Source organism: Wolffia australiana, chromosome 6 (genome assembly GCF_029677425.1).
Source record: "Wolffia australiana isolate 7733 chromosome 6, ASM2967742v1".
Lineage (NCBI taxonomy): Eukaryota > Viridiplantae > Streptophyta > Magnoliopsida > Alismatales > Araceae > Wolffia > Wolffia australiana.
Genome location: NC_135840.1, coordinates 5,625,755 through 5,652,579, shown reverse-complemented (window position 1 = coordinate 5,652,579; position 26,825 = coordinate 5,625,755). Strand labels below are relative to the sequence as shown.

General features: G+C 43.0%; 1 protein-coding gene across 4 annotated transcripts in view; it reads left to right on the top strand.

Moving 5' to 3' along the window:
- Positions 1-3,353: 3,353 nt before the first annotated feature.
- The window catches only part of LOC144704248 (DNAJ heat shock N-terminal domain-containing protein), a 49,688-nt gene continuing 26,216 nt past the window's right edge, over positions 3,354-26,825 (top strand). For 2 of the 4 annotated variants that reach the window (XM_078576598.1, XM_078576597.1), the window contains exons 1-7: positions 3,356-3,686; positions 3,772-3,841; positions 4,006-4,048; positions 19,419-19,496; positions 25,911-25,995; positions 26,108-26,190; positions 26,371-26,428. In XM_078576598.1, coding sequence (XP_078432724.1) covers positions 3,527-3,686; positions 3,772-3,841; positions 4,006-4,048; positions 19,419-19,496; positions 25,911-25,995; positions 26,108-26,190; positions 26,371-26,428 — 577 coding nt within the window. In that variant the 5' untranslated portion in view covers positions 3,356-3,526. Of the gene's footprint in view, positions 3,687-3,771; positions 3,842-4,005; positions 4,049-19,418; positions 19,497-25,910; positions 25,996-26,107; positions 26,191-26,370; positions 26,429-26,825 lie in introns of all 4 variants that reach the window. The other 2 variants (XM_078576599.1, XR_013581776.1) reach the window with 2 other exon arrangements.

Sequence of the window (26,825 nt, the reverse complement as noted above, 5' to 3'; positions counted from 1 at the left end):
GTAACTCTTCCTTTCTTCTCTCATTCTCTCCTACTCTCTGATTAATTCTTTAATTCTTTCTGTCAATTTTCTTTCTTTCACCCTTTCTCCCACTCTGTGACTCTCCCTTTCTCTAATCCAATTCCAGTGTAATTCTTTCTCTAATTCTCCCTTTCTTATCAAATTCTATCGCATTCTCTGTTCCTCTTTATATTTCTTTCTATAAGTCTCCTCCCTTCTCTCATTCTCTCTTACTCCCTAATTATTTCTCTCAATTTTCTCTCTTCCACCCTCTCTCTCACTCTGTTACTCACCTTTTCTGTCATTCCATTCAAGTGGAATTCTTTCTCTATTTCTTCCTCTCTCCCCTGATCCTATCTCACTCTCTGAATCTTTCCATGTTTTTATCTTTAACTGTCCCTCTCGTCTTTCATTTTCTCTTAGTCCCTAATTCTGTCTCTCAATTTTTTACTCGTTCACCCTCTCTCTCAGTCTGTCACTCTCTCTTTCTCTCATTCCATTCCAATGGAATTCTTTCTCTCCAGCAATTATCTCACTCTCCAGCTCCTTTTATCTATCTCTAATTCTGAGTCTCTCTCAGTCTCTCTTACTCTCTGATTGTTTCTCTAAATCCTTCTCTCCTTTTTATCTCGTTCACCTTCTATCTCACCCCGTCAATTTCCCAGTCTTCTTCTTATTTATTTTCCTACTCTACCTTTTTATTCTCTTCTTTTTTCTCTTCCTCATTTTTCTATTCTTTGTTTTTTTTCTCCTCTTCTTCTTCTTTATTTTCCTATTCTACCTCTTTATTATTCTTCTTCGTTTCTCTCTTCTTTGTTTTTCTTCTCTTCTTCTCCATTTTCTTCATCTTCTTGTTTCTTCTCTTATGTCCATTAATTTATCGTCTTGTTCTTTTTTCTCTTCTTCTTGTTCTTAATTTTCCTATTCTACCTTTTTATTCTCTTCTTTTTTCTCTTCCTCGTTTTTCTCTTCTTTGTTTTTTTTTCTCTTCTTCTTCTTCTTCATTTTCCTATTCTACGTTTTTATTCTCTTCTTTCTTCTCTTCCTCTTTTTTCTCTTCCTCTTCTGCTTTAATTTCTTCCTCTACCCTTTTCTTCCCTTCTTATCCATATTCTTCGTCTTCTGCTTGTTTCTTCTCTAATGCCTACTAATTTATCTTCTTCTTCTTCTTCTTTTCTCTTCTTCTTCTTCTTCATTTTCCTATTCTACGTTTTTATTCTCTTCTTTCTTCTCTTCCTCGTTTTTATCTTCTTTGTTTTTTTTCTCTTCTTCCTCCAACTATCCAATAATTAATCTTAGTATCAAAACAAAAAAAATAATCCCTATAGTTAAATATCATGCGAAGAAGTATACTTACTCCTCTATTACTCCTATTACTAACGATTCGAGTATATATAGCTAATATAAATTATATCATGCACCTTTATTCTCCTATACATTTGCCATGGTATGCATTTCATCCTCTCATGCATTTTTAATTCTATTCAAACCTTACATTACTCTAAAGACTCAGCTTAAAAATTCCACTAGTATCTTATACTCTACCTTTATAAATAAGCAGTTTTATTAGTCCTCTTACTAACTGTTTCACTTATCTATTAAAGTTGTTCAATATATTTTGTAATTTTATTTTCTTAAAATTACATCATATTAAATTCGTCCAAAAATTATTTGTAAGACTAAAATCACCATTCCACTAATATCTTACAATATACCCTTATTATTAAATCGTCACTTTTATTTTTCCTCTTGCTAACTGTTTCACTTATCTACTTAAGGTGTTCAATATATTATGTAATTTTTTTTCTTAAAAATAAGTTATATTAACTTCGTTCAAAAATTATTTGTAATTCTAAAATAACCATTCCACTAATATCTTACACTCTGCCCTTATTATTAAATCGTCAGTTTTGCTATTCCTCTTTCTAACTATTTCACTTACCTATTAATGGTGTTCAATATATTGAGTAATTTTATTTTCTTCAAATTACATTATATTAAATTCGTACAAAAAATTGATGTAATTCTGAAATAACCATCCCATTAATATCTTACGCTCTACCCTTATTGTTAAACCCTCATATTTATTATTCCTCTTACTAACTATTTCACTTATCTATTAAAGGTTTTAAATATATTATGTAATTTTATTTTCTTAAAATTAAATTATATTAAATTTGTTCAAAAATTTGTTGACAGTCTAAAATAACCACCTCATTAATATCTTACGCTCTACCCTTATTATTAAACCATCATATTCATTATTCCTCTTACTGACTACTACTACTATCTAGTAAAGGTATTATATATTTTCTGCAATTTTATTCTCATAAAAATACAGTGTACTAATTTCGTTAAAACATTAGTTGTCACTTGTCAGTCATTCTCATAACCATTCCACTAACATATTACACTCTACCCTAGTACACTTATTACCCTTATATTTATTATTAAATTTATTAACTATATTAAGCAATTTTAGTTTCTTAAAATAACAGTATATTAATTTCGTTATAACATTAGTTGTCACTTGTCAGTCATTCTCATAACCATTCCACTAACATATTACACTCTACCCTAGTACACTTATTACCCTTATATTTATTATTAAATTTATTAACTATATTAAGCAATTTTAGTTTCTTAAAATAACAGTATATTAATTTCGTTATAACATTAGTTGTAAGTTGAAAAAAAAAAATTCTACACTATGCAATTTTGCCCTGGTTATTATGAAGTATTAGACTTTTAAGATTACATTAAATTAATTTCCGTCCAAGAATAGCACAGGGCTTTAGGCCCACCTAACTGTTGCATTTTCCACATATGAAATTCGACATAGGACAACATTAAGAGAAAAGGCCAACCTTATTGTTTCATTACGTAGCATCTGTGGGCGGCGAGCCGGCGACAATGTGATTCAATGATAAGATGGCTGCGGCAAATATAAACTCCCAAAAAAATTGGAATTTTTCGATATGGGATTGCAGACAACTGAAAAAAAATAACGGATACCGGTTTTCGATATCCGGATATCGAAAACCAATATCCGGATATCGAAAACCAGTATCCGGCATCCGATATCCGCCTCGTCCCTCTCCCTTCGATATCCGGTACCATTATCCGTCTAACCCCTGCTAGATGGATATCGCCCGATATCCGATATCCAATATCCAGAACGTCCCATTTTTTTCCAGATATCGGATATCTGTTGTCCGATACCGGATATCGGACGGATGTTCGGGACGGGCGAACCCTTCGAAATCAATAATACAGCCTCATGAATCGCTTCACATAGGGATAAATTTCTGACAATTGATAAAAGATTCTGCAATAAATTCTCTTAGCTCTCCGAAAGAACCGAAAATTTGGCAGAAATTTAGGAACTGACTTTGCAACAGATCTCTTCAAAATCGCGCTTTGCAGAGAGGTCCGGTTCTTTCGGACCCAGAACTGAAAGCTTCAACTTTTCTCGCCTTCGCTCTGCAGCGATCTTCGCTTCGTAGAAGTTCCATGCAAAAGGGTGATGGCGACTGCTACCCGCACCGTTCGTTCTTCCACCGTCGTGAATAATAGCAGCTCTGTGCAAATCCGTCGTTATGCCTTGCCCTTCATTTTATTTGCTGTGGGAATTTTCTTCCAACTCGTCGTCTTCCCTTCATCATTCACTGTATCCCACTATGAGGGTCAGTGAAATAGTATAACTTCTTCGGCCTCTCTTTCTCTTCCTGGATCCTTTCCATTGATTTTCTTTATCTGGGTTGTTTTCAGTTCTCGGGTTGAGAGAATTGGCGCCTGTTGACGAAGTTGTGAGTGCCTACGAAAAATTTTCCTCTGAATGGTATCGCTCTTGTCTCATTTCATGCACCATCTTAATGAAACCACGCTCCAGTTGGGCTACTAAATTTTGATCGATCAGTCATGGTTTTGGTGTAATTCCTTCTCTGAAGCTATAGTTTGAAATTATAGGCGTCGATGATCATTTCTGCATTTCATTTGTCGTAGGAATGCTGGCTTGGATGTTCCTACTGCTTCTCGTTTCATAGAGGTTCGGAGTTTGCTTTTCTTTTCTAATGATTCAAATGTCGTTATCGCATCTTTTAGTCGCTTGTCCTTCGAAATCTGTGGAAACACTGCTCTAGTAGATATTGTGAAAATTATGTTCTTCTCTCTTTTTGGCATTGCCTTCTAGATTGTTAATCTGGAATTCCTCATTTGGTTACTATACTTTCTCCTCCCTGTGGATGTTCCATCAGTTATGTTACTTGTGAAATAGACAGAAAATAAAGGAAATTAAGAAAGCACAAGTCTTATGAAATACCATTGTTAAACTTGGATCTTCCTTGACTCTTTTCCAGCACGCATATTCGTTTATCCGTCTGCTAGAGTTTTGTACCGAAGAAAGAATACTCAATCACTTGCCCAAGACGGGCTTAAAGACCAGTCACAAGTGGGCTGATGCCTACTTGATTATGTACCCGTATGAGTAATAACTTGTAACGAAAGCTTAAGTGGGCTACTTATAAAAGATGTGGCCCAATTATTCAATGCTTAAAATACAAAATGAGATGTAGATAAAATGAAACCACCATGAGTATATCGGCTGACATCCCTTGCAAATGGGGTATGGATTTTAATCATGCCAAACAGAGAAGCTAATCTCTGGAACTGTTTACCTACTAAGCCAATAGCGAAAATGTCAATCGCCTGCTCTGAGGATACCATAAGCACTGAATTGATTATTTCTCCTCCAATGTTCTCCTTGATGAAGTATCATCGTGCAGAACCTATTTTGACTTTCGTTTCCTCGTGCAGAACCTACTGGGGTGATTACTATAGTCCACTGATTGTTTCTGTAGTTTTAATACTTTCCTCGGAATATACTTGCATGTCTTCCAACAGCCCTTTTATCCACAGTGTTTCACATATGACATGAGCCAAGGATCAAATTCAGTCTCTATGGAGTGTTGCTACCTTTTGCTTCTTGCTCGTCCAAGCGACCAGGCTTTCTCTAAGGAAAACATAATGTCCACTTGGGGATCCTACCTGCAGTTGACCATTTATTGCCAATATCTGAGTAAATCTCCACAAAAAAATCATTTTTATTAAGCAAAATACCCTGTCCAATTGTGTTCTTGAGGAAAGACAAGATACATGTGCTTCATTAATAAGATGTGTTATCCTTTACTCTGTGTATATCCAAAACTCTTCATGGCATGTATTAACCTCACAAATCACGTCCTTCAGGATTCCAAGAGGCTTTTCTCTACGTTTGAAGAATTGCATACGGTATTAGGCTGCCATGAAAATTGATATGCAGTGCGATCTTATAAACATCTTCATCCAACTCACCAAGTGGGAATGCATTTAATTACTTTGAACTAGTTTATGGATATGGTCCCTTTAAATACCTGTCATTCTACAAAGAGCCGCAGTCCTCATCACACAGGCACTAAAGACTGGGGGGAGCCGTATGCTATATATCAAAGGTGTTGGACGATCGAAGCAGTGCATTGGCATTTCATTTTCAAGATTGAAAAGTTTTGTGCTGGAGCAGGAGATTCTCCAGATTTTGAGATAAGAGAGGGAGAGAGCCGATTGGGCTCAATCCCAACAGACATCAAGAGAGGACGGATCCAGTTCTTTCTCTCTTTATTGGCCTCAGTATTCTTCTTTATTTCGAGTATCTTATAAAAGATTATATTATTGTTGACTTTATCTATTATTGGTATGTTCTTGGCGAGGAATTCTCTTATGGATCTGCTGAGGATCTCAGTTCTTGAGTCAGAACCGTAACATGCATATATCTGCCAAGCTCAGCTGCCAAAAAGATAAGAATTCTCAATGTGTCAAACTTTGTCACAGAAGGAAATGTCTAAAAGTAATCAATGCCATCGGACTGAGTATTACCTTTTGCAACTAATCTTAGTTTTTCTTTCCAAGGTGTCGTTACCTTTTGCATTGGGGTATATACCTTTTACATTGGGGTGTCGTTACTGAGGAAATGACGCTAAGTCCTAAGATTGACTTTTTCCAAGGGTTCCTCATCTGTTGTTTTCTTACATGTTGGAGCCATCAGATAATTTGGGCTTTGATATCATGTAGCCACTGCAGGTATCCTATGGATAAGATGGTCTGCTGTTTAGATGGTTCCCCAAGTAATATGATAGACTCCTCTTCATAATAAGTTGGGTCAACACAGCGGCTCAGTCAACAGCTGAGTTGTTTGGGTGGTAAATAACCAAATTCTGAATAAGGAGGAGATAAATACCTGCGTTAAGAAAGTTGGCATATCTTTTGCGTAATTGAATCTCAAGGTTTCCTTTGGCAAACTCAAGTTGCATCTGGCTCTGTGTCAGCAAGGACAGTCCATTCGTGGAAGTTCTTGAGGCTTTGGCCACCATCCTGCTTCTCTTCCCTCTATCCAACTACTCCATTGTATCCGCTGCCCTTTGGGGATCCCTACATAATTTTCAGGTATATTAACCTGACAAGTAATGCCGTGGCAGTTGTTAATTGTAATAATCCTCCTCTTGGATTGCCCATTCTGCTGTGGTGTATTAACACTTTTGAAAAATAAGAATTAACACTGTGATATGGATCCAAGAAAATCTTAGAGGAGATTAAGATCTGAATTCATTCCAAAAGACGATATCTGATAATGCCGATAGGTGTTGAATGGAAAATCAGTAGTTCATATCAAGAACAAGTAGGATAGATTGAGAGAAGGTGGAACGAAGTGGAGGAAACATTGAATGATAGAGGGAGATCTCGAATGGACCTTTTCCCTCTGGAATCGCAGGCCCAGTCCTGCTTCTCGGCCTCCCAGCTGCGATTGCAACTGAATCTTCAGAAATGCCAAAAAAAGTGTGTCCTTCCTCCCACTTCCATTTATTTATGTTCTTCTTGCACGTGCTATATTAGTCTTGCAAGTAGACTCCTTATCAATGTCTTTTTCTCTTCTTTCGTTGATACTTCTTGGAGAAGAAGCATTGTATGTCACGCTGATATCTTATCAGCATTTGATTCTCATGCAAAACTGATTATTAACCAGATCGCAGGAATTACCATTTCTTCCAAGTTTTTGCATGAGTTTTAAGAGGTATGACCACGTAAAGGATGTATAATCATCCACCAATAAAACATATGTAGAAGTTTGGCCAGATTGTCCTAGAGGAGCCAGAGGAGTCAGGACATTGGCCCCCACAACTGAGACTGAAGACATGGGGGGTCACCAATCAGAGGTCGACTCTTGCTTACAGATCGAAGTAATGAAGAGCCAACAAGGGGGCCACATGGGTTGCCTTGTTGGAGGTTACACGAGGAACCCCGACAGTAGGCAAAGTATGGTGGGGGCTCCTAGAAAAATTTCCAGCTCTTGACAAAGCTGAAATTTGACCCCTCAAGAGTGAGAATTTCTTTCTCCGTGGGGCCTTGATGGCAGCCTATATTGCAGTGATTGGCTGAAGGTAACAAGATGGAGGAGGCATGAGCCTGAAGTGGCGTCGGGTCCTTCCAAGTGACCGATTGTCAACCTGACCTATCAACACATGTATCATTGGACCCCGCTCCCTTCAAAACCCTCCGGTGAGGGCCCTCAAGCCAACCCCATCCGCACTACCGCCTCAGCAGAACCCATCCGCTGCGGGAGCCCAACCCACAGAAAACCCTGCGGGACGTCTCCGCTGTGGGATCCCGATAAGCAGCCTACTAAGTTGCCGTGGGGTCCCACAGAAGACATCAACAATGCATATGACTCTCAATTTGGGAAGAACCCTGTTCTCACCTTGTTGAGTTCACCAAATTGGTGGAACTCAATTTCTCGTACTCGATGGGAGAAGTGGACCAGCAGAGATGGAAAATGAAGATATTGGTGAATCAACGCCATTCATCACCCCACGGCCTAACCCAGATCCAAGAATCACTAGCGAAGCCCGATCCAGCTACACCACATTGAAGTGGACAGATGGACAAGGGGCAGCCCAAATCGCAATCAGCCCGAGTAAGAAACGAGAAATAGAAGAGTTGAATCTCTATGCTAGAGCCACACCTAGAGGGCCTTTAATGCAGGAGATGGCTAGATACAGTGAAGCAAGCAGCAGCTCCAACCTCTGTCGGGTTAAGTTTGGATCCTCCCTGATTGGCCCGAGGGGAACAGTCAGACATGTTGCACCAAACAAGGGGAGTCTGGATCCTAAGACTAGGGGGGCCAGGCTAAATTCAGGAGAACTGAACTACCCCATCTCACCTCCCCGAAACCTTGGGGGGGCAACATATAGCAATGAATCCTCTAGTTGGGTGGCCGAAGTGTCTCGCATGCAGACATCACGACGACCCTACTGAGGGACCTGAACAAACAGGGACAGAGACTGGGCATGACACTGTTTCCGCTGCCTCGCCAAGGGGCATATTGCCCGGGACTACAGGGAACCTATAACATACAGGCATTGCAGGGGATTTGGACGCCGCCGATACTCCTGCCCAAGGGCTGGTCCCAAAGAAACAAAAAAGGCGATCCCATGAGTTGAAGTGCAAGGGCAGGACAAATGGATCCCACTAGAAGATTCTGAGATGGTGGACAGGTCAGACAGTAGGCATTCACTCCAAGATTGTCTACTTGGCGCAGTGGTGAGAGGCCCTTGGGATTTTGAAGATATCAAGAGTGGGTAGATAAGAATTTCCCTGAGAGAAGCAGACCTTTGGAGACTAGACACATAAACGCTCTTCTTATGGGGTTGTCCATGGCATCATGTGTGTCTATAAGTGGCTAGACACAACCAGTTGACAGAACTAATCAGATGGCGCCGGGTACTACAAGCGACGGGACATCGTATAATGAGTCACAGACTACCATCTTGGAGTTTCGCAGGATGCCGATGGGATCTCCAATACGAGATGTACTAACCACCCTAGTTAGATCCTTCGGCCGACTCGGGCATATTAAGTCGATCGGGCTGGACTCTGGGACCCAAATCTTATGGTGGCAAGGGGTCTCTCACCACCGTCCAGATTCCCACTAGGATGGCCGGAAGGTACATGAATGGTGAGGGTGTCAAAACGCTGTCCTTCATTGGTGATGGTGCCGCCATCTGAGACACAAGGAGAGGCCAGGGAAAGGCAAACAGTGCAGTTGAGACACCGTGTCGGAACGCCGGCTCATTATTGGAACTAGCCACCATCCTACAATGGTCGAAAGCTCCTCTCCCAATGGAGGCCCCAAGTGAAGATCCTAGTGGAACGGGCCTCTACCTGTGAAGGTCTCAATGAGATCCTGGCCTCTCGGGCCTCTACGACAATACATCTTAGGATGAGAATACAGCTTGGACAGCTAGTGTTGCCATACAACCAAAAGAAGGCACGAAAGACCACAGCTGCACAAGAGGAGAGGGTCGTACTAACAAACAAACATAGCTGGGGGGGGGGGACCGAAGGGGTATAAGCTGGAATGGTGGGGGGAAGCAAACTGGGAGCGACGAGAAGACTACACATGGGGAGGCCGATCCTGAAGGGATATATATTTGGCAAACTCATTGGGTGTAGACGAAAAAGGTGGTATGTGCGGGATAAATCTGGCACAAAGGTGTGGCTGGTAGCTGGGAAAGGAGGAAGCCTATGTTTTGCAGAGTCAGAAAGGGTGAGACAAATATCGGAACAAGGTGTAGACTGAGAGAGACAGCCCGCTATTGTTGAGAAAATCACAAAGGAGCAGAACAAGATGGGTAGGAAGGGGGCAGAGGTAGGGAATGAAGATAAAACAAGTTCAGGCTGGAGAGGCACAGATGGAAAAGACAAGATGCCCATTGACGAGAAGACTACAGAGATGGCCGCTGATATGAACCTGCTGGTTCGTACCGGGGAGAAGACAAAAAGGAAGGGAGAAGTCGCCGGAATGGTCGTCGGCGTGCTGGGATGGACTACGGCAGGATGAGGGCAGACGGAATGGACGTCGCCTACGAGAGGGTCCGGCGAAAGGAACGTCGCGGGGGGGGAGCCAAACACATTCTTGTGATACTTCTTGGCTGCCCTCCTCAAGGGAGGGCTGCTTTATTTAAAGGGATTACAAAAGGTCCAAATGACCTAAATGCCCCTATTGGGCTCAATGATGAAAAAGGCCTAGATACTTCGGGGTTGTATCAGCCACCAATATGACAGTGGCCAGCATGGGGGCTAGATGACGAGTGAAATAAAATACGGATGTCAACCCTCGGATCCAAGCAGTAGCAGATGGAACAGGATTCTATCCAGAGCGGAAGCTGGAGGAGGCTGATATGGTCCGGACATCAGATGCATCTCTTGGAAAGTTCGCGGCCTTCAAGACGAGCAGAGAAGGGGGACAGTGTGGAGATACCTATGTGAATGGGGAGCAAATGTTGTGTGCTTGCAAGAGGCTATGTTAGAACAGTGCGATTCGTGGGATTGGAGAATTGCAAGGGAGGCCTTCCTCATCGGCTTCATGTCTGTGAATGCAAAGGGAAGATGCGGTGAAGTGTTGGAAGGGACAGTTCACAGTGCAGTGCGATTAAAGAGATGAAGGGACGATATGCAGGTCATCTCTATGGCGAGTACTGGCAGAGGTCGTTACTAAACTGGGCTGACTTGGTTTTGCTCCCAAAATGTCAAGGAGCCACTAGAATGGGAGACTTTCAACCAATTGCATTATCCTAACTCCATGTATCTAATCTGATAGGGTTCCCCCGGTCGCATCGGGTGCATTCTCGTCATGTTTGGCTTTATGTTCCTTTAAATAGCACGGCCCTCCCTCTAGAGAGGGCAGACTGAAAGTTTGATTCTTAAGTGATCTTTGGTGTTTTCCCTCCCCTCTCGTCTCCTTTATATCCACTCTCCGACTCTCTCTCCACGATCCCCGTCCTCGCGATTGTCTCTACCTCACCGCGTTTTCAGGCGGCTCGTACCCTGGCCAATCCCTACCCCCTCAGCTCTGTTTTTCCCCGACCATTCCTGTTCTCCTCTCTACCCCGGGAACTTCTACCTCTCCTCGTCCTCTTTGTCCTTCCGACACGAACCAAGATCATGGTTCGTATCATAATCATAGCCTAGGTCTTGGCCAACCGGCTTAGGGAGGCGATCGGTGACTTAGTCCTCTCTAATCTAGATTTATTTTAGGACGAGAACTAGTTGACGGCGCATTGGTCGCATCAGAAATCTTGACAGCATGAAAAAGTTCCCAGTCAATGAGTTTATGTGGACGGTGGGTTTTGCAAAGGCATATGATTGTTTTGATTGTGATTTTCTATGGGCATCATTACGGCTCCAAGGATTTCCAACAAAATGGGTGGGATGGACTAAAAGATGTATTGCGTCCCACTCTTTTTCAGTGTTGGTGAATGGGTGTCCTAAAGGAGGTTTGATTCAGCCGCTAAGAGGAGTCAGGCAAGGGTGCCCTCTCGCACTGCCATTCTTTGTCTTGGCTGTGGACGCTCTCGCCATAACCAAAACAGAGGCTTGCTCAAATTGACTGTTGAAGGGATTTTAGACCCCTAGCTTCACTGCAGGTATCCCCCTACTGCAATATGTAGACGAAACCATTTTTTTTATGGAGGTCTCTGAGAAGGAAGCCAAGAACCTATCCATCCTGCTAGATTTAATTGTGGATTGCTCTGGTCTACACATTAACCCTGCCAAGTCAGCCTATGTTGGCTTTCGGTTATTTGCAAGGGGAGAAAGCCGGTTGTTCCAATGCCTTGGGAAAACCTAGTGGTACTTTTCCCATGAAATATTTGGGCTTGCCGCGGACAGGGGGTCATATTAAGACTACTGACTGACCGGGTTGGCCACCGGTTCCGGGTGGTCTTCCATATTTTCTTCAAAAAAAAAGACTACTGATTGAAAATCGGTACTAGAGAAGGTAGGTAGATCGGAAATTAGAGGGATGGCAAGGCAGAGTGCTGTCAAGGGGAGGGGCGATTGGTGTTGTTGCGACACGTGCGTTCTGCCATACTCATTTTCTACCTCTCGGTGTTAAAGCTTCCAAAGGGGGCTAGCAAGCGCTTGAAAAGTATGATGCGAAGGTTCCTATTGAAAAGCTCAAGATTGGAGGAGCAGCATGGAACTGCCCTTGTGTCATGGGACATAGTGTGCGGACCAATCCTCAAGTCTGAGAATTCTTCAAAGCCAAGCTGGGGGACGACACATCATTTCGTTGTTGGGTAGACGCATGGTCGGGTCTGGCACACTCAAATCAGAATTCCCATGCTGATTTTCCCTTGCACAGATCCCGCAAGCCATAGTTTGGGAATGCTGGGATGACCCATGGACCCCAAACCTTGGTGACACCTTTTCTGACCAAAGAACAAAAGAATATATGAGGCTTCAGCAGCTCCTAATTTACCTCCAGGCCACTAGGAGGGACAAAGGACTGGTGGGAGTGGAAAGGCACAACATTCTCTGTTTGAGATGCCAATAGATGCTCTGCGGCTGACATATTGCAGAAAACCTGAGGATTCTCTACGCGTGTCACATCATATGGAGACAAAAACTTCCCCTTAAGGTGAGATTTTTCTGTTGGCTGTTGCTTCAGCAAAGACTAGTAACAAAGCTCGTTAGGAAGAGATGGCTCCCAAAGGCCTCGACGGAATGTGCTCTATGCTCCAGCGGCAAAGAAGACTGGCCATTATTCTTCAAGTGCTCATTTGCCCAAGCTGTGTGGACCCATCAGCCAATCCCAGGGGTGGATGCCTCCTCAAAGGAGGCCTTTTGGGACTCCATAAAAGGCGGCCCACGTATGGGGCGAGAGGGGCCTGGTCGACCTTTTCCAGTGCTCTGGCATTATGGCTGCTCAGGAACAAAGTTATCTTCAATGGACGGGAAGCCTCGACCGATGCTGTTGTACAAGCAGTGGTGTGTTTTACCTCTGCATGGTTTAAAGATCCATTGCCAGGACAGGGGCGGCCATGTAGACCATTTTTGTTCTTCACGTTCAGATTTGTATATCACAATAGGGGGTCACCTATTTTGTGTGATCTCTCCTCTCTTAAAAAAAATCATTGAAGCTCGAGGCAACCCCATGGGTTATAGGGTAGAACCGGTGTAGGAGGCATTAGTATGACCCTTGTGCCTTCTTAGACGTATTATCTTGGATGGACTAGGGTCTGGAAACCCAAAGAAAGTGACATTGGAGGTAGAGGGAATCCACATAGCCACACTGAGGTCTCTACTCAACTTTTGGGCCTCGGATGGTACTTTTGAAATCAAACTTGCCGCACTATTACCACCGCTGCTGCTGCCAACTGGGAGACAGCTAGGTGTGGATGCCAAAGCTCATGAGAAGGCCCCTTCTTTAGAAGGGGAGTTGACATCAGGCCTGAAGGATGCTGAGGTTATCCCGGGGCCACTACCTCAGATGAAGGACATCCCATCGGGAGGGAGCTTACAAGTTGGTGGCGACACAAGGCACATACCCCAGGGACAACAGAGGCTAGAGCCACTGGTTGTAGAGGAGACACAACCAGTTGAAGCAAGGGAGGAAGGAGGTTGCTGGAGGCCGGAAACTTTGCTACACTGGAGAGGCGCTTTGGCAGGAACGGAGGAAGGAGGTCCTGCGAGCCCAGACATGTTGCCCACTCTGAGAGACAGTATGGCAAGAAGGGAAACAGAGGGCGAAGAAAGCAGCAGAGCTGTAGGCTTGCGCTCACGACCAAACAAAAATAGAGATCAAGGCCTGGAAGGTCTTGTTTACAAGAGCAAGAAGCTCGACATTCATCACAAGCGGAGAATAGTTGCTTGTGCCAAGGTTGGTAAAAGCGGATGCCTGTTGCTGGCAGTTGAGAATATGGCAAAAAGTAACACCAAAACAGAACCTGGAGTGAAGGGGGTAGTTGAGACACGGGGAGAAGGCAGTGAGATCATGCACACGTCCAGCAATGGGGTAGTAGAGCCGGCCAAGCAACGAAAGGACAGTGACAAGGAACCTACTGTAAATCACCGCTCTAAAGAGATGGCGTCAATGGGATTGAAGTTAAGAAGGTTTACCATGAAATGCATATCGTGGAATGTTTAAGGCCTTAGGACAAATGCAGGTGTGGAGTGGTGGGAGGCTATCTGCAAGAATGGGGGGCATCAGTAGCATGCCTACAGGAAACTATGATCGGAAATTGTGAGCCAAAGGAGTGGAATGTTGTGGGAATAGGTTTCCTCGAGGGTTTCCTAGTGGTCAATGTGGTTGGCAGTCTGGGCGAGTGGTGGTAGCATGGAATGAGGCTATGTTCTAAAAAATAGCCATGTAGAAAGTGCAGCTTGCTGCAGCAGCCAAGCTGAAGTGCATGCACAACAATTTTGAGATGGTCGTAGCCTCAATATATGACCCAACCAACATCCAACAGAGAAGCAAGTTATGGAGGGAGTTGACAGATCAAACAAACATGTTCGTAGGGTGGACCATGTTGTTGGGTGGAAACTTTAATGTGACATTAGAAGGGAGAGACCAAGCAAATGACACTGGAGGGAGAGACACTGATTTAGAGGATTTTCGACTTTCATTTCAGAGACCACTCCAAGAAGTGGGGCCCACCTACTGCATTTATACATGGAGAACCACAATGGGCCTTAATATGATGCTGCATTAGGATCAGTTTTTGTGCTTAGTAGAGCTGTTGGAGCTGTTCCCTTTAGCGAACGTGAGATCACTCCGGCACCCAATATCAGACCATACACTGATTGTATGGGCTGGAAATGAGGCGATCAGGAGGCCAACATGCCTCAAGATAGATAGGTCGTGTCTACGGGAGGGTGGCTTTTGAGAAGAGGTGAAGAAAAAGTGTTCATATCAGCCCAGTCTAAGATCTGATACGGAAACAATGGCCGCCAAAATTCATGGTCTGCGATGCCACCTCGTGGAGTTCCACAAGTGAATACATGAGAACAGAAAGAAGACAAGGAGTGAAGCCTTGAGTGAAATCAAACAATTGGATGTCCTTGAAGATACAAAATACTTGGAAGAAGCACAGGAACAAAGGAAGTGGAGAGGTGTGGTAGCCGTGGAAGACAAGAAGCTTAAGATGGAATGGATACAAACGTCCAGATAAATGTGGCTACTGGCAGGAAGCCAAGTACATGTTGGTCACAGTCAGTGGGTCGTGCAGTCGCAAATCTCTTCTGCACTTATAAGAAAGGAAGAAGCATCCGGTGGATGTGGTGCGGCAAGGGCGCACAGACTTTGGACCCAGCCCCCAAAGATACGCTGATTTGTCCTTTCTAAGAGGAAGATGTAAAGGAGCCAAATAAAAGCCTAAAGGGTGAAGGGGCACCAGGCCCGGATGGTCTGTCAGTGTTTTCTTAGAAAAAGTTTTGGGAGTCAGTGTGACCAAACGTGATAGCGATGCTTGAAGAGTTTCACCAATGGATGGGCAGTATGGAGAGAATAAACAAGGCATACCCGTTTCTCCTACCAAAGTAGCAAGGCACTAAAAAAATGGAGGATTTCAGAACAATTTCATTGCCCAACTCCATCTACTAGATCATTGCAAAGGTCTTGGCGAACATGTTGAGGGAGGTGATTGGGGAGCTTGTAGGACCCTCCCAATCAACATTTATACCAGGCTGGTTGTTGGTTGATAGTGCCGTTGCGGAAGCAAAGATCTTAGCGACTTGGAAAAGACATGGGAACAAGGGTTTCATGTGGAAGGTCGACTTCGTCACGGCATATGGCACATTAGAGTGGGGCTTCCTGAAAGAATGAGTAATGTTGGCAGAAAGATGCATTACAACACATTCCTTCTCCATGTTGGTGAACGGAAGTTTGGAAGGTGGGCGTGTACAACCACAAAGGGGGGTGATGCAAGGATGCCAGCTCGCACCCTACTGTTTGTTCTAGCTGCAGATGCACTCGCCACACATACCAACTTAACATGCTCACATGATCTCTTGATGGGCTACCAGGCACTGAGCTACCAAGAGGGTATTCTGTAATTGCAGTACGCAGATGACACCACTTTTTTTACAAAATGCTTGGTGGAGGAGGCAAAAAATCTGTCCACATTAGTCGACTTGTTCGCAGACTTCCCAAACTTACAAATCTGTCGGGCCAAGCTAGCTTTCGTGAGCAGTGGTCTTTCTCATGAGGAAGAGACGCAATGCGGGGAGGCATCGGGTGCACGGACAGGAAAACTACGTATGAGATACTTGGACCTGCCATTGACCAGAGGGAGGATGACTAAGGTGGATTGGCAGCTGGTGGTAGAGAAGGTCAAGATGCGGTTTGAAGGATACCAAACCAAGGTGTTGTCTAGAGGCGGTTGGCTGGTGCTACTGAAGTCAGTATTATCTGCAATTCTCATCTTTCACCTCTGAGTGTTCAAGCTGCCAGTAGGAATCAGTCAAAGACTTGAAGGCTTGATGAGACGATTTTTTGGGTAAGGGGCCGGGACTGACCAAAGTCGAGGGTTGACGCTAGTAGGGTGGGGTACTGTCTATAGGCCTACCAGACTAGGACGTATAGGTGTCTTGCAACAGAGCATGGATACGGCATTATTAACAAAATGGGTGAAAAGGATCCTGCATCCTAGTGAGGACCTAGTCATCCAAATTCTGCGAGACAACTCTGGTCAGGGATTAAATTGGGTTGAGAAAACAACACCAATTAGGGGGCATCACCGTTCTATCAAGGCTTTAGACAGATTTTCCCCAAAGTCCGAGAGTGTTACTGATACGACTCCTGGTAGAATCAAACCAAGTAACAAAATCCACGCGACACTTTAACTCGAATGAGTCCAATAGAAATCCAAAACCAGGGAGTACGAGAGGTTGAGTAGCAGGACAATGAGAAGATAACAATCACCAGGGTTCGAGAGAAAGAGACAATGGGCAATAACGGAAGAACAAGGGGGAGAACAGGGAGGGCTGAATCGGCCTGGCGGCTAGGGTAAGGAGAGGATCTCCCCTCGCCCTCCATAACTTGCTGCTTTTTCCCAGCTTCCTCCCTTCCTCTCCCGATATCTTCCTCTTTAACTTTCGGTCACGGCCCTTTCCTCTCCCTCGCTTGGCCCGAAGAGCTCGGCGCGTGAGTGTCATGAGCGCTCCTCTTTTTCTTCCTCTTTTCCAAGTATGTACTCGTAATTTCCGTATCAGTTACTTAGCCTGAATAGGCTACGGTTCTCTATTTCAATTGTGGGCAGACCGTTGGTCCTCGTGTGGCCCTTTTCGGGAGGTATTCCCTTGGCTATTTGGGCTTGTCCGATGTCCCCAGGCCACTGTGAGAGAGTGTTGGGACAACACATGGAATCCAAGGGTTGACGGCGCATTGTTAGACCAAAGATTAACTGAATTCTTGGGGATGCAACAAGCCATGAATCAGATCCACCCAAGACCTTGAGAAAATGATGGGTGGGTTTTAACCAGCACTCCCTTTTCAGTTCGGAAAGCCTACATGAGGATTCGATAGGGAAACAAGGACCAAACAACTTCTCAGGCTTGTTGAGTGATCTGGCGCCTAAAGATCCCATTAAAAATAAAGTTTTTTGGGTGGCTCTTGTATTGCAAGAGACTGGTGGCCCACGTCTTCAGTATTAGGATGTATCAGGATACATTGTCAGCTTGTACTCTATGCACAATGGGTGACGAGGACTACAACCACATATTCTTCGAGTGCCCTTTCGCACCCATGATTTAGGCCACCCCAGCACAATTGCCGGTGAACGCGACATCAGAGGAGGTCTTCTGGGAGTCCATACAGTGAATCACTCCTAGATGAAGAGGAGAGAGGGGCCGAACTTGGGGAATATGGCTATACCAAAACAATGTAGACATGCTTGACTTGCTATTTTTGTTGTCAAGCTTTCAACAATCTCTTTTTCATGTCTCCTTCTGTTGAAATAAGAACTCCACAAACCATCTCTTGGAACTTCCTTCTAAGGTTGTCCTGAAATCTTTTGTCTTGTTGCAGAGTTTACTCCTGTGTCTCCTTGAGCTGGTCTGATCAGCTTTCTTTGTGGATAAAGTCACAGCTTTTTTTCCAAAAAAAAATGTAAAATACTCTCCACTTCTGAAGAGTGGGCTCCTGCGTCTTCTCCAGGTTAAACCTGCTCTGATACCATGTTAACCAGGGCTCCCTGTGACTCTTCTCCAGTGCTGCCTACTCCTTTATCCTTCTGCCAGGATTTTATCAACAAGAAGGAATGATATATTATTGCCCAAGACTGGTTTGAATGTGATAGGATCCCAACCGGGATTGTATCGGGAAGGGCTGGCCCTGGTGGGGGAGACGATGCCGAGGGGGACGAGTGCGAGCAGAAGACCAAAGGAGTGGATGTCGCAGGAGGAATGGGGCTCGACGGAGTGGACATCATCGAGAGAGGAGAGACTACTGGAGGGAAATAGCACTAATTACTCATGTCCTGCCTCCAACGAGGAGGGCTATATATTTAAAAGGAAGGCTAAGGAAATGCGAAAGACGAAAACGACCCTAATGGGCTTACTATATGGAGGGGATCATAACAGAATACTGGTTACATGTAAGGTGGTCGTTGCCCACTGGAATGAGTAACCACATTGCTAAAAAATAAAAGCATAACTTGCTAACTTATGAAAATTGGGCGACTGATAAAAGGCATAAAAAACAAAAGAAGAACCAGACAAGAGGAAACTGTCATAAATACATGGACTAGCAGGTGATGACTTAACATCTTTAACCAAACACCTGAGCCAGAGTTATTGAGACTGAGAGCTATCAGTCACAGAAATGAGGTGACTGATTGGTGTTTAATTCTGTTAAATCAATGGAAATGAAATGATTGAGGCTGAGTTGCTTTTTGAGGAGACTGTATGACTATAAGCATCATCATGTGACCTACTCCAAACTGGGGGCAAATTATTGTCAAGGAGAGCAAAACATTGGAGGCTCAAAATTCACATAGTTTTCTATGGTTTGAATATGAAATCGCAGAAGACTTCACATTTGCTTAGGGCTTTCCAGATAAATTAGTTTTAATATTACAGTAGGTGTTATGTGGTTAAAAAAGAACAAAAACGTATAATTAAGGATTAAACATATCTCCCCACAAGCTATTGAACTGTTTCGTCTTAGTTAAAAGTCATTTTAAAAGCAGTTCTGGATTCCCATTCTGTACAAACTTGCACATTGACACTGTAAAGATACTGCTGCTTGTTTATTGTTTCTCTAAGGCAGCCCTGTTCTGATTCAGCTTGTTGGATGCGGTTATGCTTATAAGAATTGGGGCCAAAACTTATTACAGCCTAATTGTTTCTTAGGAGTTGAATTGGCTTGAAGAAGTCTATATTTCAAGTCATCTAGCTAAAAGGTTTCATTGTCTCTGAATTCAGAAGATGTGCCTCGATTAATGCATTTGGTTTTCTAAATTGTCTTTCACCTATTAGCTTAGACGTTTCATGATGTTTTCATTTGACTGAGGCTGTTTTTTAATTTCAATTTATTGGAATTTTCATAGATACGACATGCGTTTGACCTCTTGACGTCGCCCATTCATAAAAGAGACTATGATACGTTTGGCATTGATGAACACAGTGTAAGGGTTCCTTTGTTTTGAGAGCAATTTATTTATACTATTATGTAGAATTTTTTTATGAGATAGATCCTTGTTTGAATGAATTCCAAGTTTATTTCCTGATGGGATGTGAATAATATTTTCCGATGAGTTATATTGACCATGTATCTAGAATTTGTCAATTTTCTCTTTGATTATCTGTGCGTCAGTAGTAGTTTTGAGCGTCCGGAACTCATAACTATGCCTACATTTAAAGAGCTAATGGACTGAAAATAATCAAACTTCATGATTATTGATGTCCTTAATCAGCTAAATTAATGTCAGTACCTGTTATATGAGTAAGTTTATCATAAATTGTTCAAGATTAATCTTGTGAATGCCAGTCATGTCATGTTTATCATCAAATATTCTCATTCCTTGAAAGAAATTTTTTTATTTAAGCAAAATTATGTTTGAACTAATGAAATACCTAAAATAAATAATTCAACTCCGAGTTCATATGATTGTCCTTTGTTTACGATTTTTCCTTATTTCTGTTTCTCTCTTTCTGTCTTCCTGTATGTATCTTTCTCCCACAAGTTATTTCTCCAAATCTCTCTGACTATCGCTCTTTTCCAATTCCAAACGACACTTTCTTTCTCTATAGAACGAAACCATTCCTCCTTTCTTTAGTTCGATATCTTTCTCACTTGAATCATCACTCGTTATCTTTCATATTACTCATTCCTCCGAAGCAACAGTTATTAAAAGCTTCACATTTCCCTTCATTTCTCTTTATTCCTCTCATTTCATCCATAGGGTCGCTCTTTCTCTCAGTTTAGCCTCTCTTTGGAATGTTGTCTATTTTGTTGTCCCTCTTGCATCCGGTATTTTGCCCATTTAGTCTTACGCTGCTAGTTATTTTCAACATTGAGTTTGCTCTCTTTGAGATTTTTTCTCTGTAGTGAATGATGTGTGCTGAGAGCTTGCAATCTTTGTTTCTCTGTGGTTATGTGCCCAATATCATGGGAAGGGGGGAAAACGTGAGGTTTGAATTTGGGGGAGATTCTGAGTGCTGACATTAAGAACAGAAATATATTTACTTTTGGGTATGGCTAAACGGTTTTCTTTAGGCAAGAGAACCCGAGAATCGAGAGAGAATTCCTATAGGTACACCTATCATGTATTTAAAATTAATATTAATTTATATTTCCTATATGTTCTTCAATGTTACAGAAGTAGTCAAGTTATCCAATCTAATGGGGCCGCGCCCGCCAGTGCCACCATTCCCGTGAGAGGGGGGACGCCACAGGAGTACAACTCTGTTGGGAGAAGACAATGATGGAAGGGGATTTCTTCGCAATCCTTAAGAATTCACTGCGCGATGCTGGTTCATATGCTCCTCTTTAGCTCGGGTAATAAGGGAGCAAATCAGTGGCAAGAACTCTGATACAATCCTACACCCCAAGTGTATCCTAAGGCATTTTAGGCCATTAGGGTCACTTTACTCATATGATGTTTAGGTTGGATTGCATCCTTTCTCTATAAATATGTGTAGCCCTCCCTTTAGAAGTGCAGTCAAGAGTTAATTTAAGGTCAGCTTCTTAGCTCAGTATCTCAATCCTCTCCATCTCGGTTCCATACCCTTGACTGTCCTGCCCAATCCAATCCCTACCCCTGCCGATCGTATCTATTGTAGTCTCCAACAATCCCTGTCCCGTGATTGTCTACCCCTCACCTCATTTTTCAGACAGCTCGTCCTTGGTTGATCCCTGCCTCCTTTCTACCCCTCCAATCATTCCCATTCTACTCACCGACCCATGGAACATCTACCTCACATCTTTCTCTATTCCCCTTCCGATACGAACCACCATAAAGGTTCATATCAAACTCCAAGAAATTCCAAAAGTAGTAATAGCTTTTAAATCATGAGTGGAAAAGGAGATATATGGTGAGGGAAGAACACGAGGGAGTATATGAAGGTGGAACAGAGATTAACTGGATCGGTCCAACCTCGTCTTTGAAGAGTGAGGATCTCCCTACACCAGCCTCTAAGAAGCAGTGGAATCTAATGCCTCCTCCTGTTCATTTCCGTGACAAAATTCCAAGAAGACCTGCTCCGACACTCTTCCTCTTATTTATAGAATTGAGACTTTGCCTCGGCTCGCGTCTCACATGAGTGAATCAAGACAACCGACTTTTTTCTCACTTCTTCCTGCATGTACGCTTGTGGAAGAGTTATATTACAGGTCTGCAAGCCTCTGGAGGGGATATCAGCCGGCGGGCCAAGCGGGCCGCAACCGCGAGCACACGTAATTCTGGCCCAAGTTGGTCAGTGATCAAAATCACTTCCACAGATTCGTATCCAGTTCTGATGGAGTTGGGGCTGCAATAGTCTCATATTACTGGTTCCCTATATTGTTGTTAGTGGGCAAAAGAGGAGATGCTTCCTGTACTGCTCCCCTTAACAGAGGTGACGAGGCCCCCTGAAGGTAGACTCACGGTCCTAGGTGGTGGCACAAAAGGTAAAGATTTGATTAGAGGGGAGCCACAAGCATGAGGGACTAGGGGGTCTCAAATGGGCATGCTGATTGAAAAGGAGGATCTGGGATGCGCATGCTTTGTGTGCTAAAGGGGAAAGTAGGGTTTGAAGGACATGATGGGATGAAGGGTGGTATTGTGTGAGATGTTGGGATGAGTCATGGCAAGACAAATGGAGGCCAAAGCAATGTCGATGGCCACACAGGAGGTGAGCATAAAGGTGGCTGATGGAGCAAAGGAGGGTCGTGGGCTGGAGAAGGATTCTCTCATGAACTGCTTGGTAATTGTGATGCCTGCGGCAGTGAGGTTGTGTAGGGTGCAGATGTCAAAAGTAGGAATTGCCATTTTTGACTAAACTTCTGTAAAACCAGAACAAACAGATACCATTAGTTTGGGGCTCAGGGATTTACTAAAAGTTTGGTACAGGTTTCAATCTGGTCAACAAATCGGCTGAAAGACCAACCCAAACTAGGCATAAAAATTAAAAATCTAACCTTTTTTTGAAACTGTCGTGACTGGACCCCAAATTATGTTTCTCTTTCTGATAAACCTTTCTGTAAAGCATGCCACTACTCTTTTTTGAAAAAAAAATATCACAAGAAATTACAAAAAAATATAAGGTAATTGCCAAGATTCACGTACACAGAGAGGATAGAAGATGACTTGAATACATTTAGTCCACTGATATAAATTGTGTCCCATAAATAGGTTACGGGGCGCAGTCACTGGGAGATGAGTGTACCATCTCTCTCCTAGATGAAATTGTCCGTCACTTGGACCAGCATTAATCTCATATTTGGCTTCATTTTTCGCCATATAATTTAAATGCTATGATTAGCAATAATAATACTGTCTAATTCAGCTGGAGTAGATTGGAACGTCGCACCTGATTTTGTGAAGATCAGTATAGATGTTCTTGAAGAAAACCGTCGTCCAATTGTGTCCAGATAGGACGTCGTCAATGCCAACAAATTTCGGCAACCGTCGTCCGTCAACCGTCAACTGTCGTTCGCCGTCCGCCGTCCGCCGTCAGTTGTCCGTCGTCCGTCAAAGCGTGTTGTCTTCTTTTCAAGAAATAGGTCTCCTTGGCGCAGCCGCCAAGGTTACAGTGCCTGAAGCTTCTTCCAAGATCCCTTCTTCTTCCTCAGGAGAAGTTAGGGCACAGTTCTCTTCTTCCGACGGTAAGTTGTCGGAAGCTTGTCTTCTTCAAGATCGCCTTCTTCTTCTTCTCCAGCAACTTGAAATCAGCTCCGTCCCGAACAAGCTACGTCCAGCGATAAGTTTCTGGAGAAAAGGTCAGAGAGGAGATAGATTTGGCGTTCTCAGCTTCCAATCCAGCTCCTTCCGACGGTAAGTTGTCGGACGTTTTTCGTGCTCAAGAATGCTCTGATACCATGCCAAGATTCATGTACACAGAGAGATAGAAGAGGAGCTCTTAGGGCAACAGAAGCAAAAACAGAAAAAGGGTATTTCATTGCATAAAAAACATGATATTTATACAGAGACCGTGTAACGGCTTGTAGAGGCGTATCACGTGCAGTACTCACGTGATACGCTGTAACAGTAATATATGTAAGGCCCCAATTCAACTATGTACCACAACTGCCTTCGAAGGCCTTCACAACTAGGTTCTCCTGAGGTTATTTAATTTCTACCCACCCATTTTGGCTTGTCGCAAATTTTCTAGCCTCTTCCAAGGAGCCTTCCATGAAAAATGTGGTGTCATCTGCATATTAGAGAAACAAAATGCCCGTTGAATAGCTCGCAACCTGAAACCCCTTAGATAGCCATATGAAGATGTGTAGAATGTGCATGAAGTCCGGATATCCATTTCCAGGAAAAATAATAATTATGCCAAGAGACATCCCGACTTTGACCCCCTTGTGGGTGGATTGAACTCCCTTTAGTCGATCATTCATTAAAACAAAAAATGAGTAGAAGGTGTCATTGAGATTGGAGATTTAGTACGACCTTCTCAGTCAGACTTCATTACCAATAGGCAGTTGGTGGATGGTGTCGTGGTGGCAAGAGAGATTGTTGCAACATGACAGAGACAGGGGATCAGGGGATTCCTGTAAAAGGTAGAGTTTGCAAGCACTTATGACTTGCTAGACTAGGAGTTTTGTACTCTTCCATGAGGATACCCTTACTCCATGTACAATTAAAACTTTCTCATGTTTCATGTTGAGGGTTTCTTGACGGCGAGTTTCCCAAAGGGTATCTCGCTATTGCAATATGCTGATGACACATTTTTTAAGAAGGGCTCCGTGGAGGAAGCTAGGAGTCTTTCCGCTTGGTTGTCTATATTTGCAGATTTTTAGGTCTCCAAATGAACCGTATCAAAACAGTTTTTGTTGGGTTTGGGTTATTGTAGGAGGAGCAGTTTAGGGTGTTTCCCTTATGCCATTTGGGCATACTACTGATGAGGGGACTGCTTTCAATCACAGAGCAGCAACTAGTGATTGATAAGGTGGAGAGGGGGCTAGAGGAATGGTAGGCCAGGTTACTCTTAAGGGGGAACATTTGATGTTGCTCCAGTCAGTATTTTTTGTGATCCCTCCATTCTGCCTCTCAGTCTTTAAATTACTTGTGGGAGCTGGAAGGTGGATGGATGATTTGAAGCATATGTTTCTTTGGCAATGCTTAGGGTTAGATGAGGGTTAAGGGATGGCTCTGGTCTCTTGGGATGTGGTTTGCTGACCTGTCAACTTGGGGGTGCTGGGGTTCTACAGTTACAAGTAATGAACCTGACACTTCTAATAAAGTGGGTGGCCAGATTATAAGTTATGGGAGAATAAAACACTAAAGGTACTAAAGGACAACTATGTCACATGGCTAGATTGGGTGGGGCATGCGGCTCTGGTCAGAAGGACATCTGCTTTTTGGCTGGGTTTGAGGCACATCTTCCCCCAAAATTATGTTGGCTAGGGGCATTCTATCAGAAGAGTTTCTTTGGCTTTTTGGGCTTGCATAGTACCATCAGGACGCAGTTGGAGATTGCTGATATGGCACATGCTATTCGATTTATGAGGAATCTTTGTCAGATCAGAGGGCGGCAGATTTTTCTGAGCGTGCAACATTCTTTAACCCACACTAGACCTATCAACCGGGCACTGAATGATTGAGAGTGGCAGGTACCTCTTTTGACTGAGGGCGGGTTATCTGAAAATCATTGACTGCCAGGTTGAGGAAGAACTGACAACCATTTCCGCGAAGTGGAACTGGTTCTGTGTACAGGGGGTGAAGAAGACTTCTCTCATCTATTCTATGCGTGTCTGTTTTCTCAGGTGTTTGGGGCCAGCCAGAAGACTCCATGGATGTATGTAACTATGGGTGTCACCTTATTGACCTCTCTGAGGGATCAGAGAGGAGGCAGAGTTGGAAGGCTTCTTGGGGTGCTATGGTTATTGTTTCCAATGGAAATATGGCTTCGATGGACGGAGTCATTAAGGAAATGGAGGGTTTTGCTTCAATGGACGGATTCATTAGAGAGGCGTGAATGGTGCGGCACACCAGTTTGGCCCTACTTGTAACTCCTATTTAATAGCTATAGTATTGTATTGGGTTGATCCTTTTTTCTTCAAAAAAAGCTTCTCCAACTTATTTCCAGTGACAAAGGAAAAATTCAGTTAAAAAGCGGACATATATTGGGTTTATTTTGTACAATATTGATTTTGTCTTCTGCTTAGTAAGTGGCACTGAAAATAATGAATCTGTTGATTGGAGAAAATGGGAGCCATTTATAGTTATTTCCATCCATAATTTGGCCATCAATTTTGAGTTTGTTAGGTCTGTTGGCTCTAAGTTGTTTTTGTGGCTTTTTTATGGCCTTTTACGTCATTTCTTTCGTGGTCCCCTCGCAACTGTTTAATTGGTTTTGTAATTTTTAAATTTATGTATATATTTATGCTACAGGGAATTATTCAAGCACTCAAAAACCAGCATGAAGGGAGACCATTTGCACAAGTGCATGTTCCTCTATTGGACGTTTCTTCATTTGGTAATTAAAACTCCTCTAGTTGAAGTTGTTTTTTTATCCATGAGACATTCTTACATATTGTGTTCCTCATGGCTTATTTTGCTGATTTATTATTTCTTGATTTATCCTGTAGATTCAATGGAAGGGGCTCAAGAAACACTCACTGCAGCTGATTTTGTATCAGATATTGGGAAAAATGTGACATGGCTAATACAGGTATTTCTAGCTATATTTAGTGTAAAAATTTCTATTGTCTTCTGTTCATGCATTTTTCCATGCCCAAAAATATGATCCAGATCTGCAGTGCATGGGACTTTGACTATTTCTCCATCTTCAACTTCTAGGAACTTCCAATTATTTTTACAGGGTATAATTCTGATTGAATTTGTTATCCAGGTTTACTCCATGGGAAGCCTCCAATGCAAAAAATTTTACGAAGCCTGGAAAAGAATTTGTGAGACTCTTTGTTATTGTTTTCTTAAAAAAACTGTCTCTATGCTATTTTCTCATTATTCTGACTATTTTATGTCCTTACTGATAAAAACAAGTTACTTGGAATCCTCAAAGTTAGGTCACTGTTGTATCAGGAGGAGAGAGAGACTAGAGACAGAGAAAGCAGAAAGAAAGTGGAAGACAGAAAATGGAAGGAGAGAGATGGTAGATCAGGCCGGTGGGGTCCCACCTGCCACCTTGAGACTCTCATCAAAGAGATAACATGACAAACTCATGTTGCAGTCTGTGCTCGACATATCTATATAGGAGGGATCCTAAAAGAAAATTGTTCAAAACATACCAAGTCATAATATTTATCTATGCATAAGAGATTGATAAATGTGATTCTTAGAGGAAAC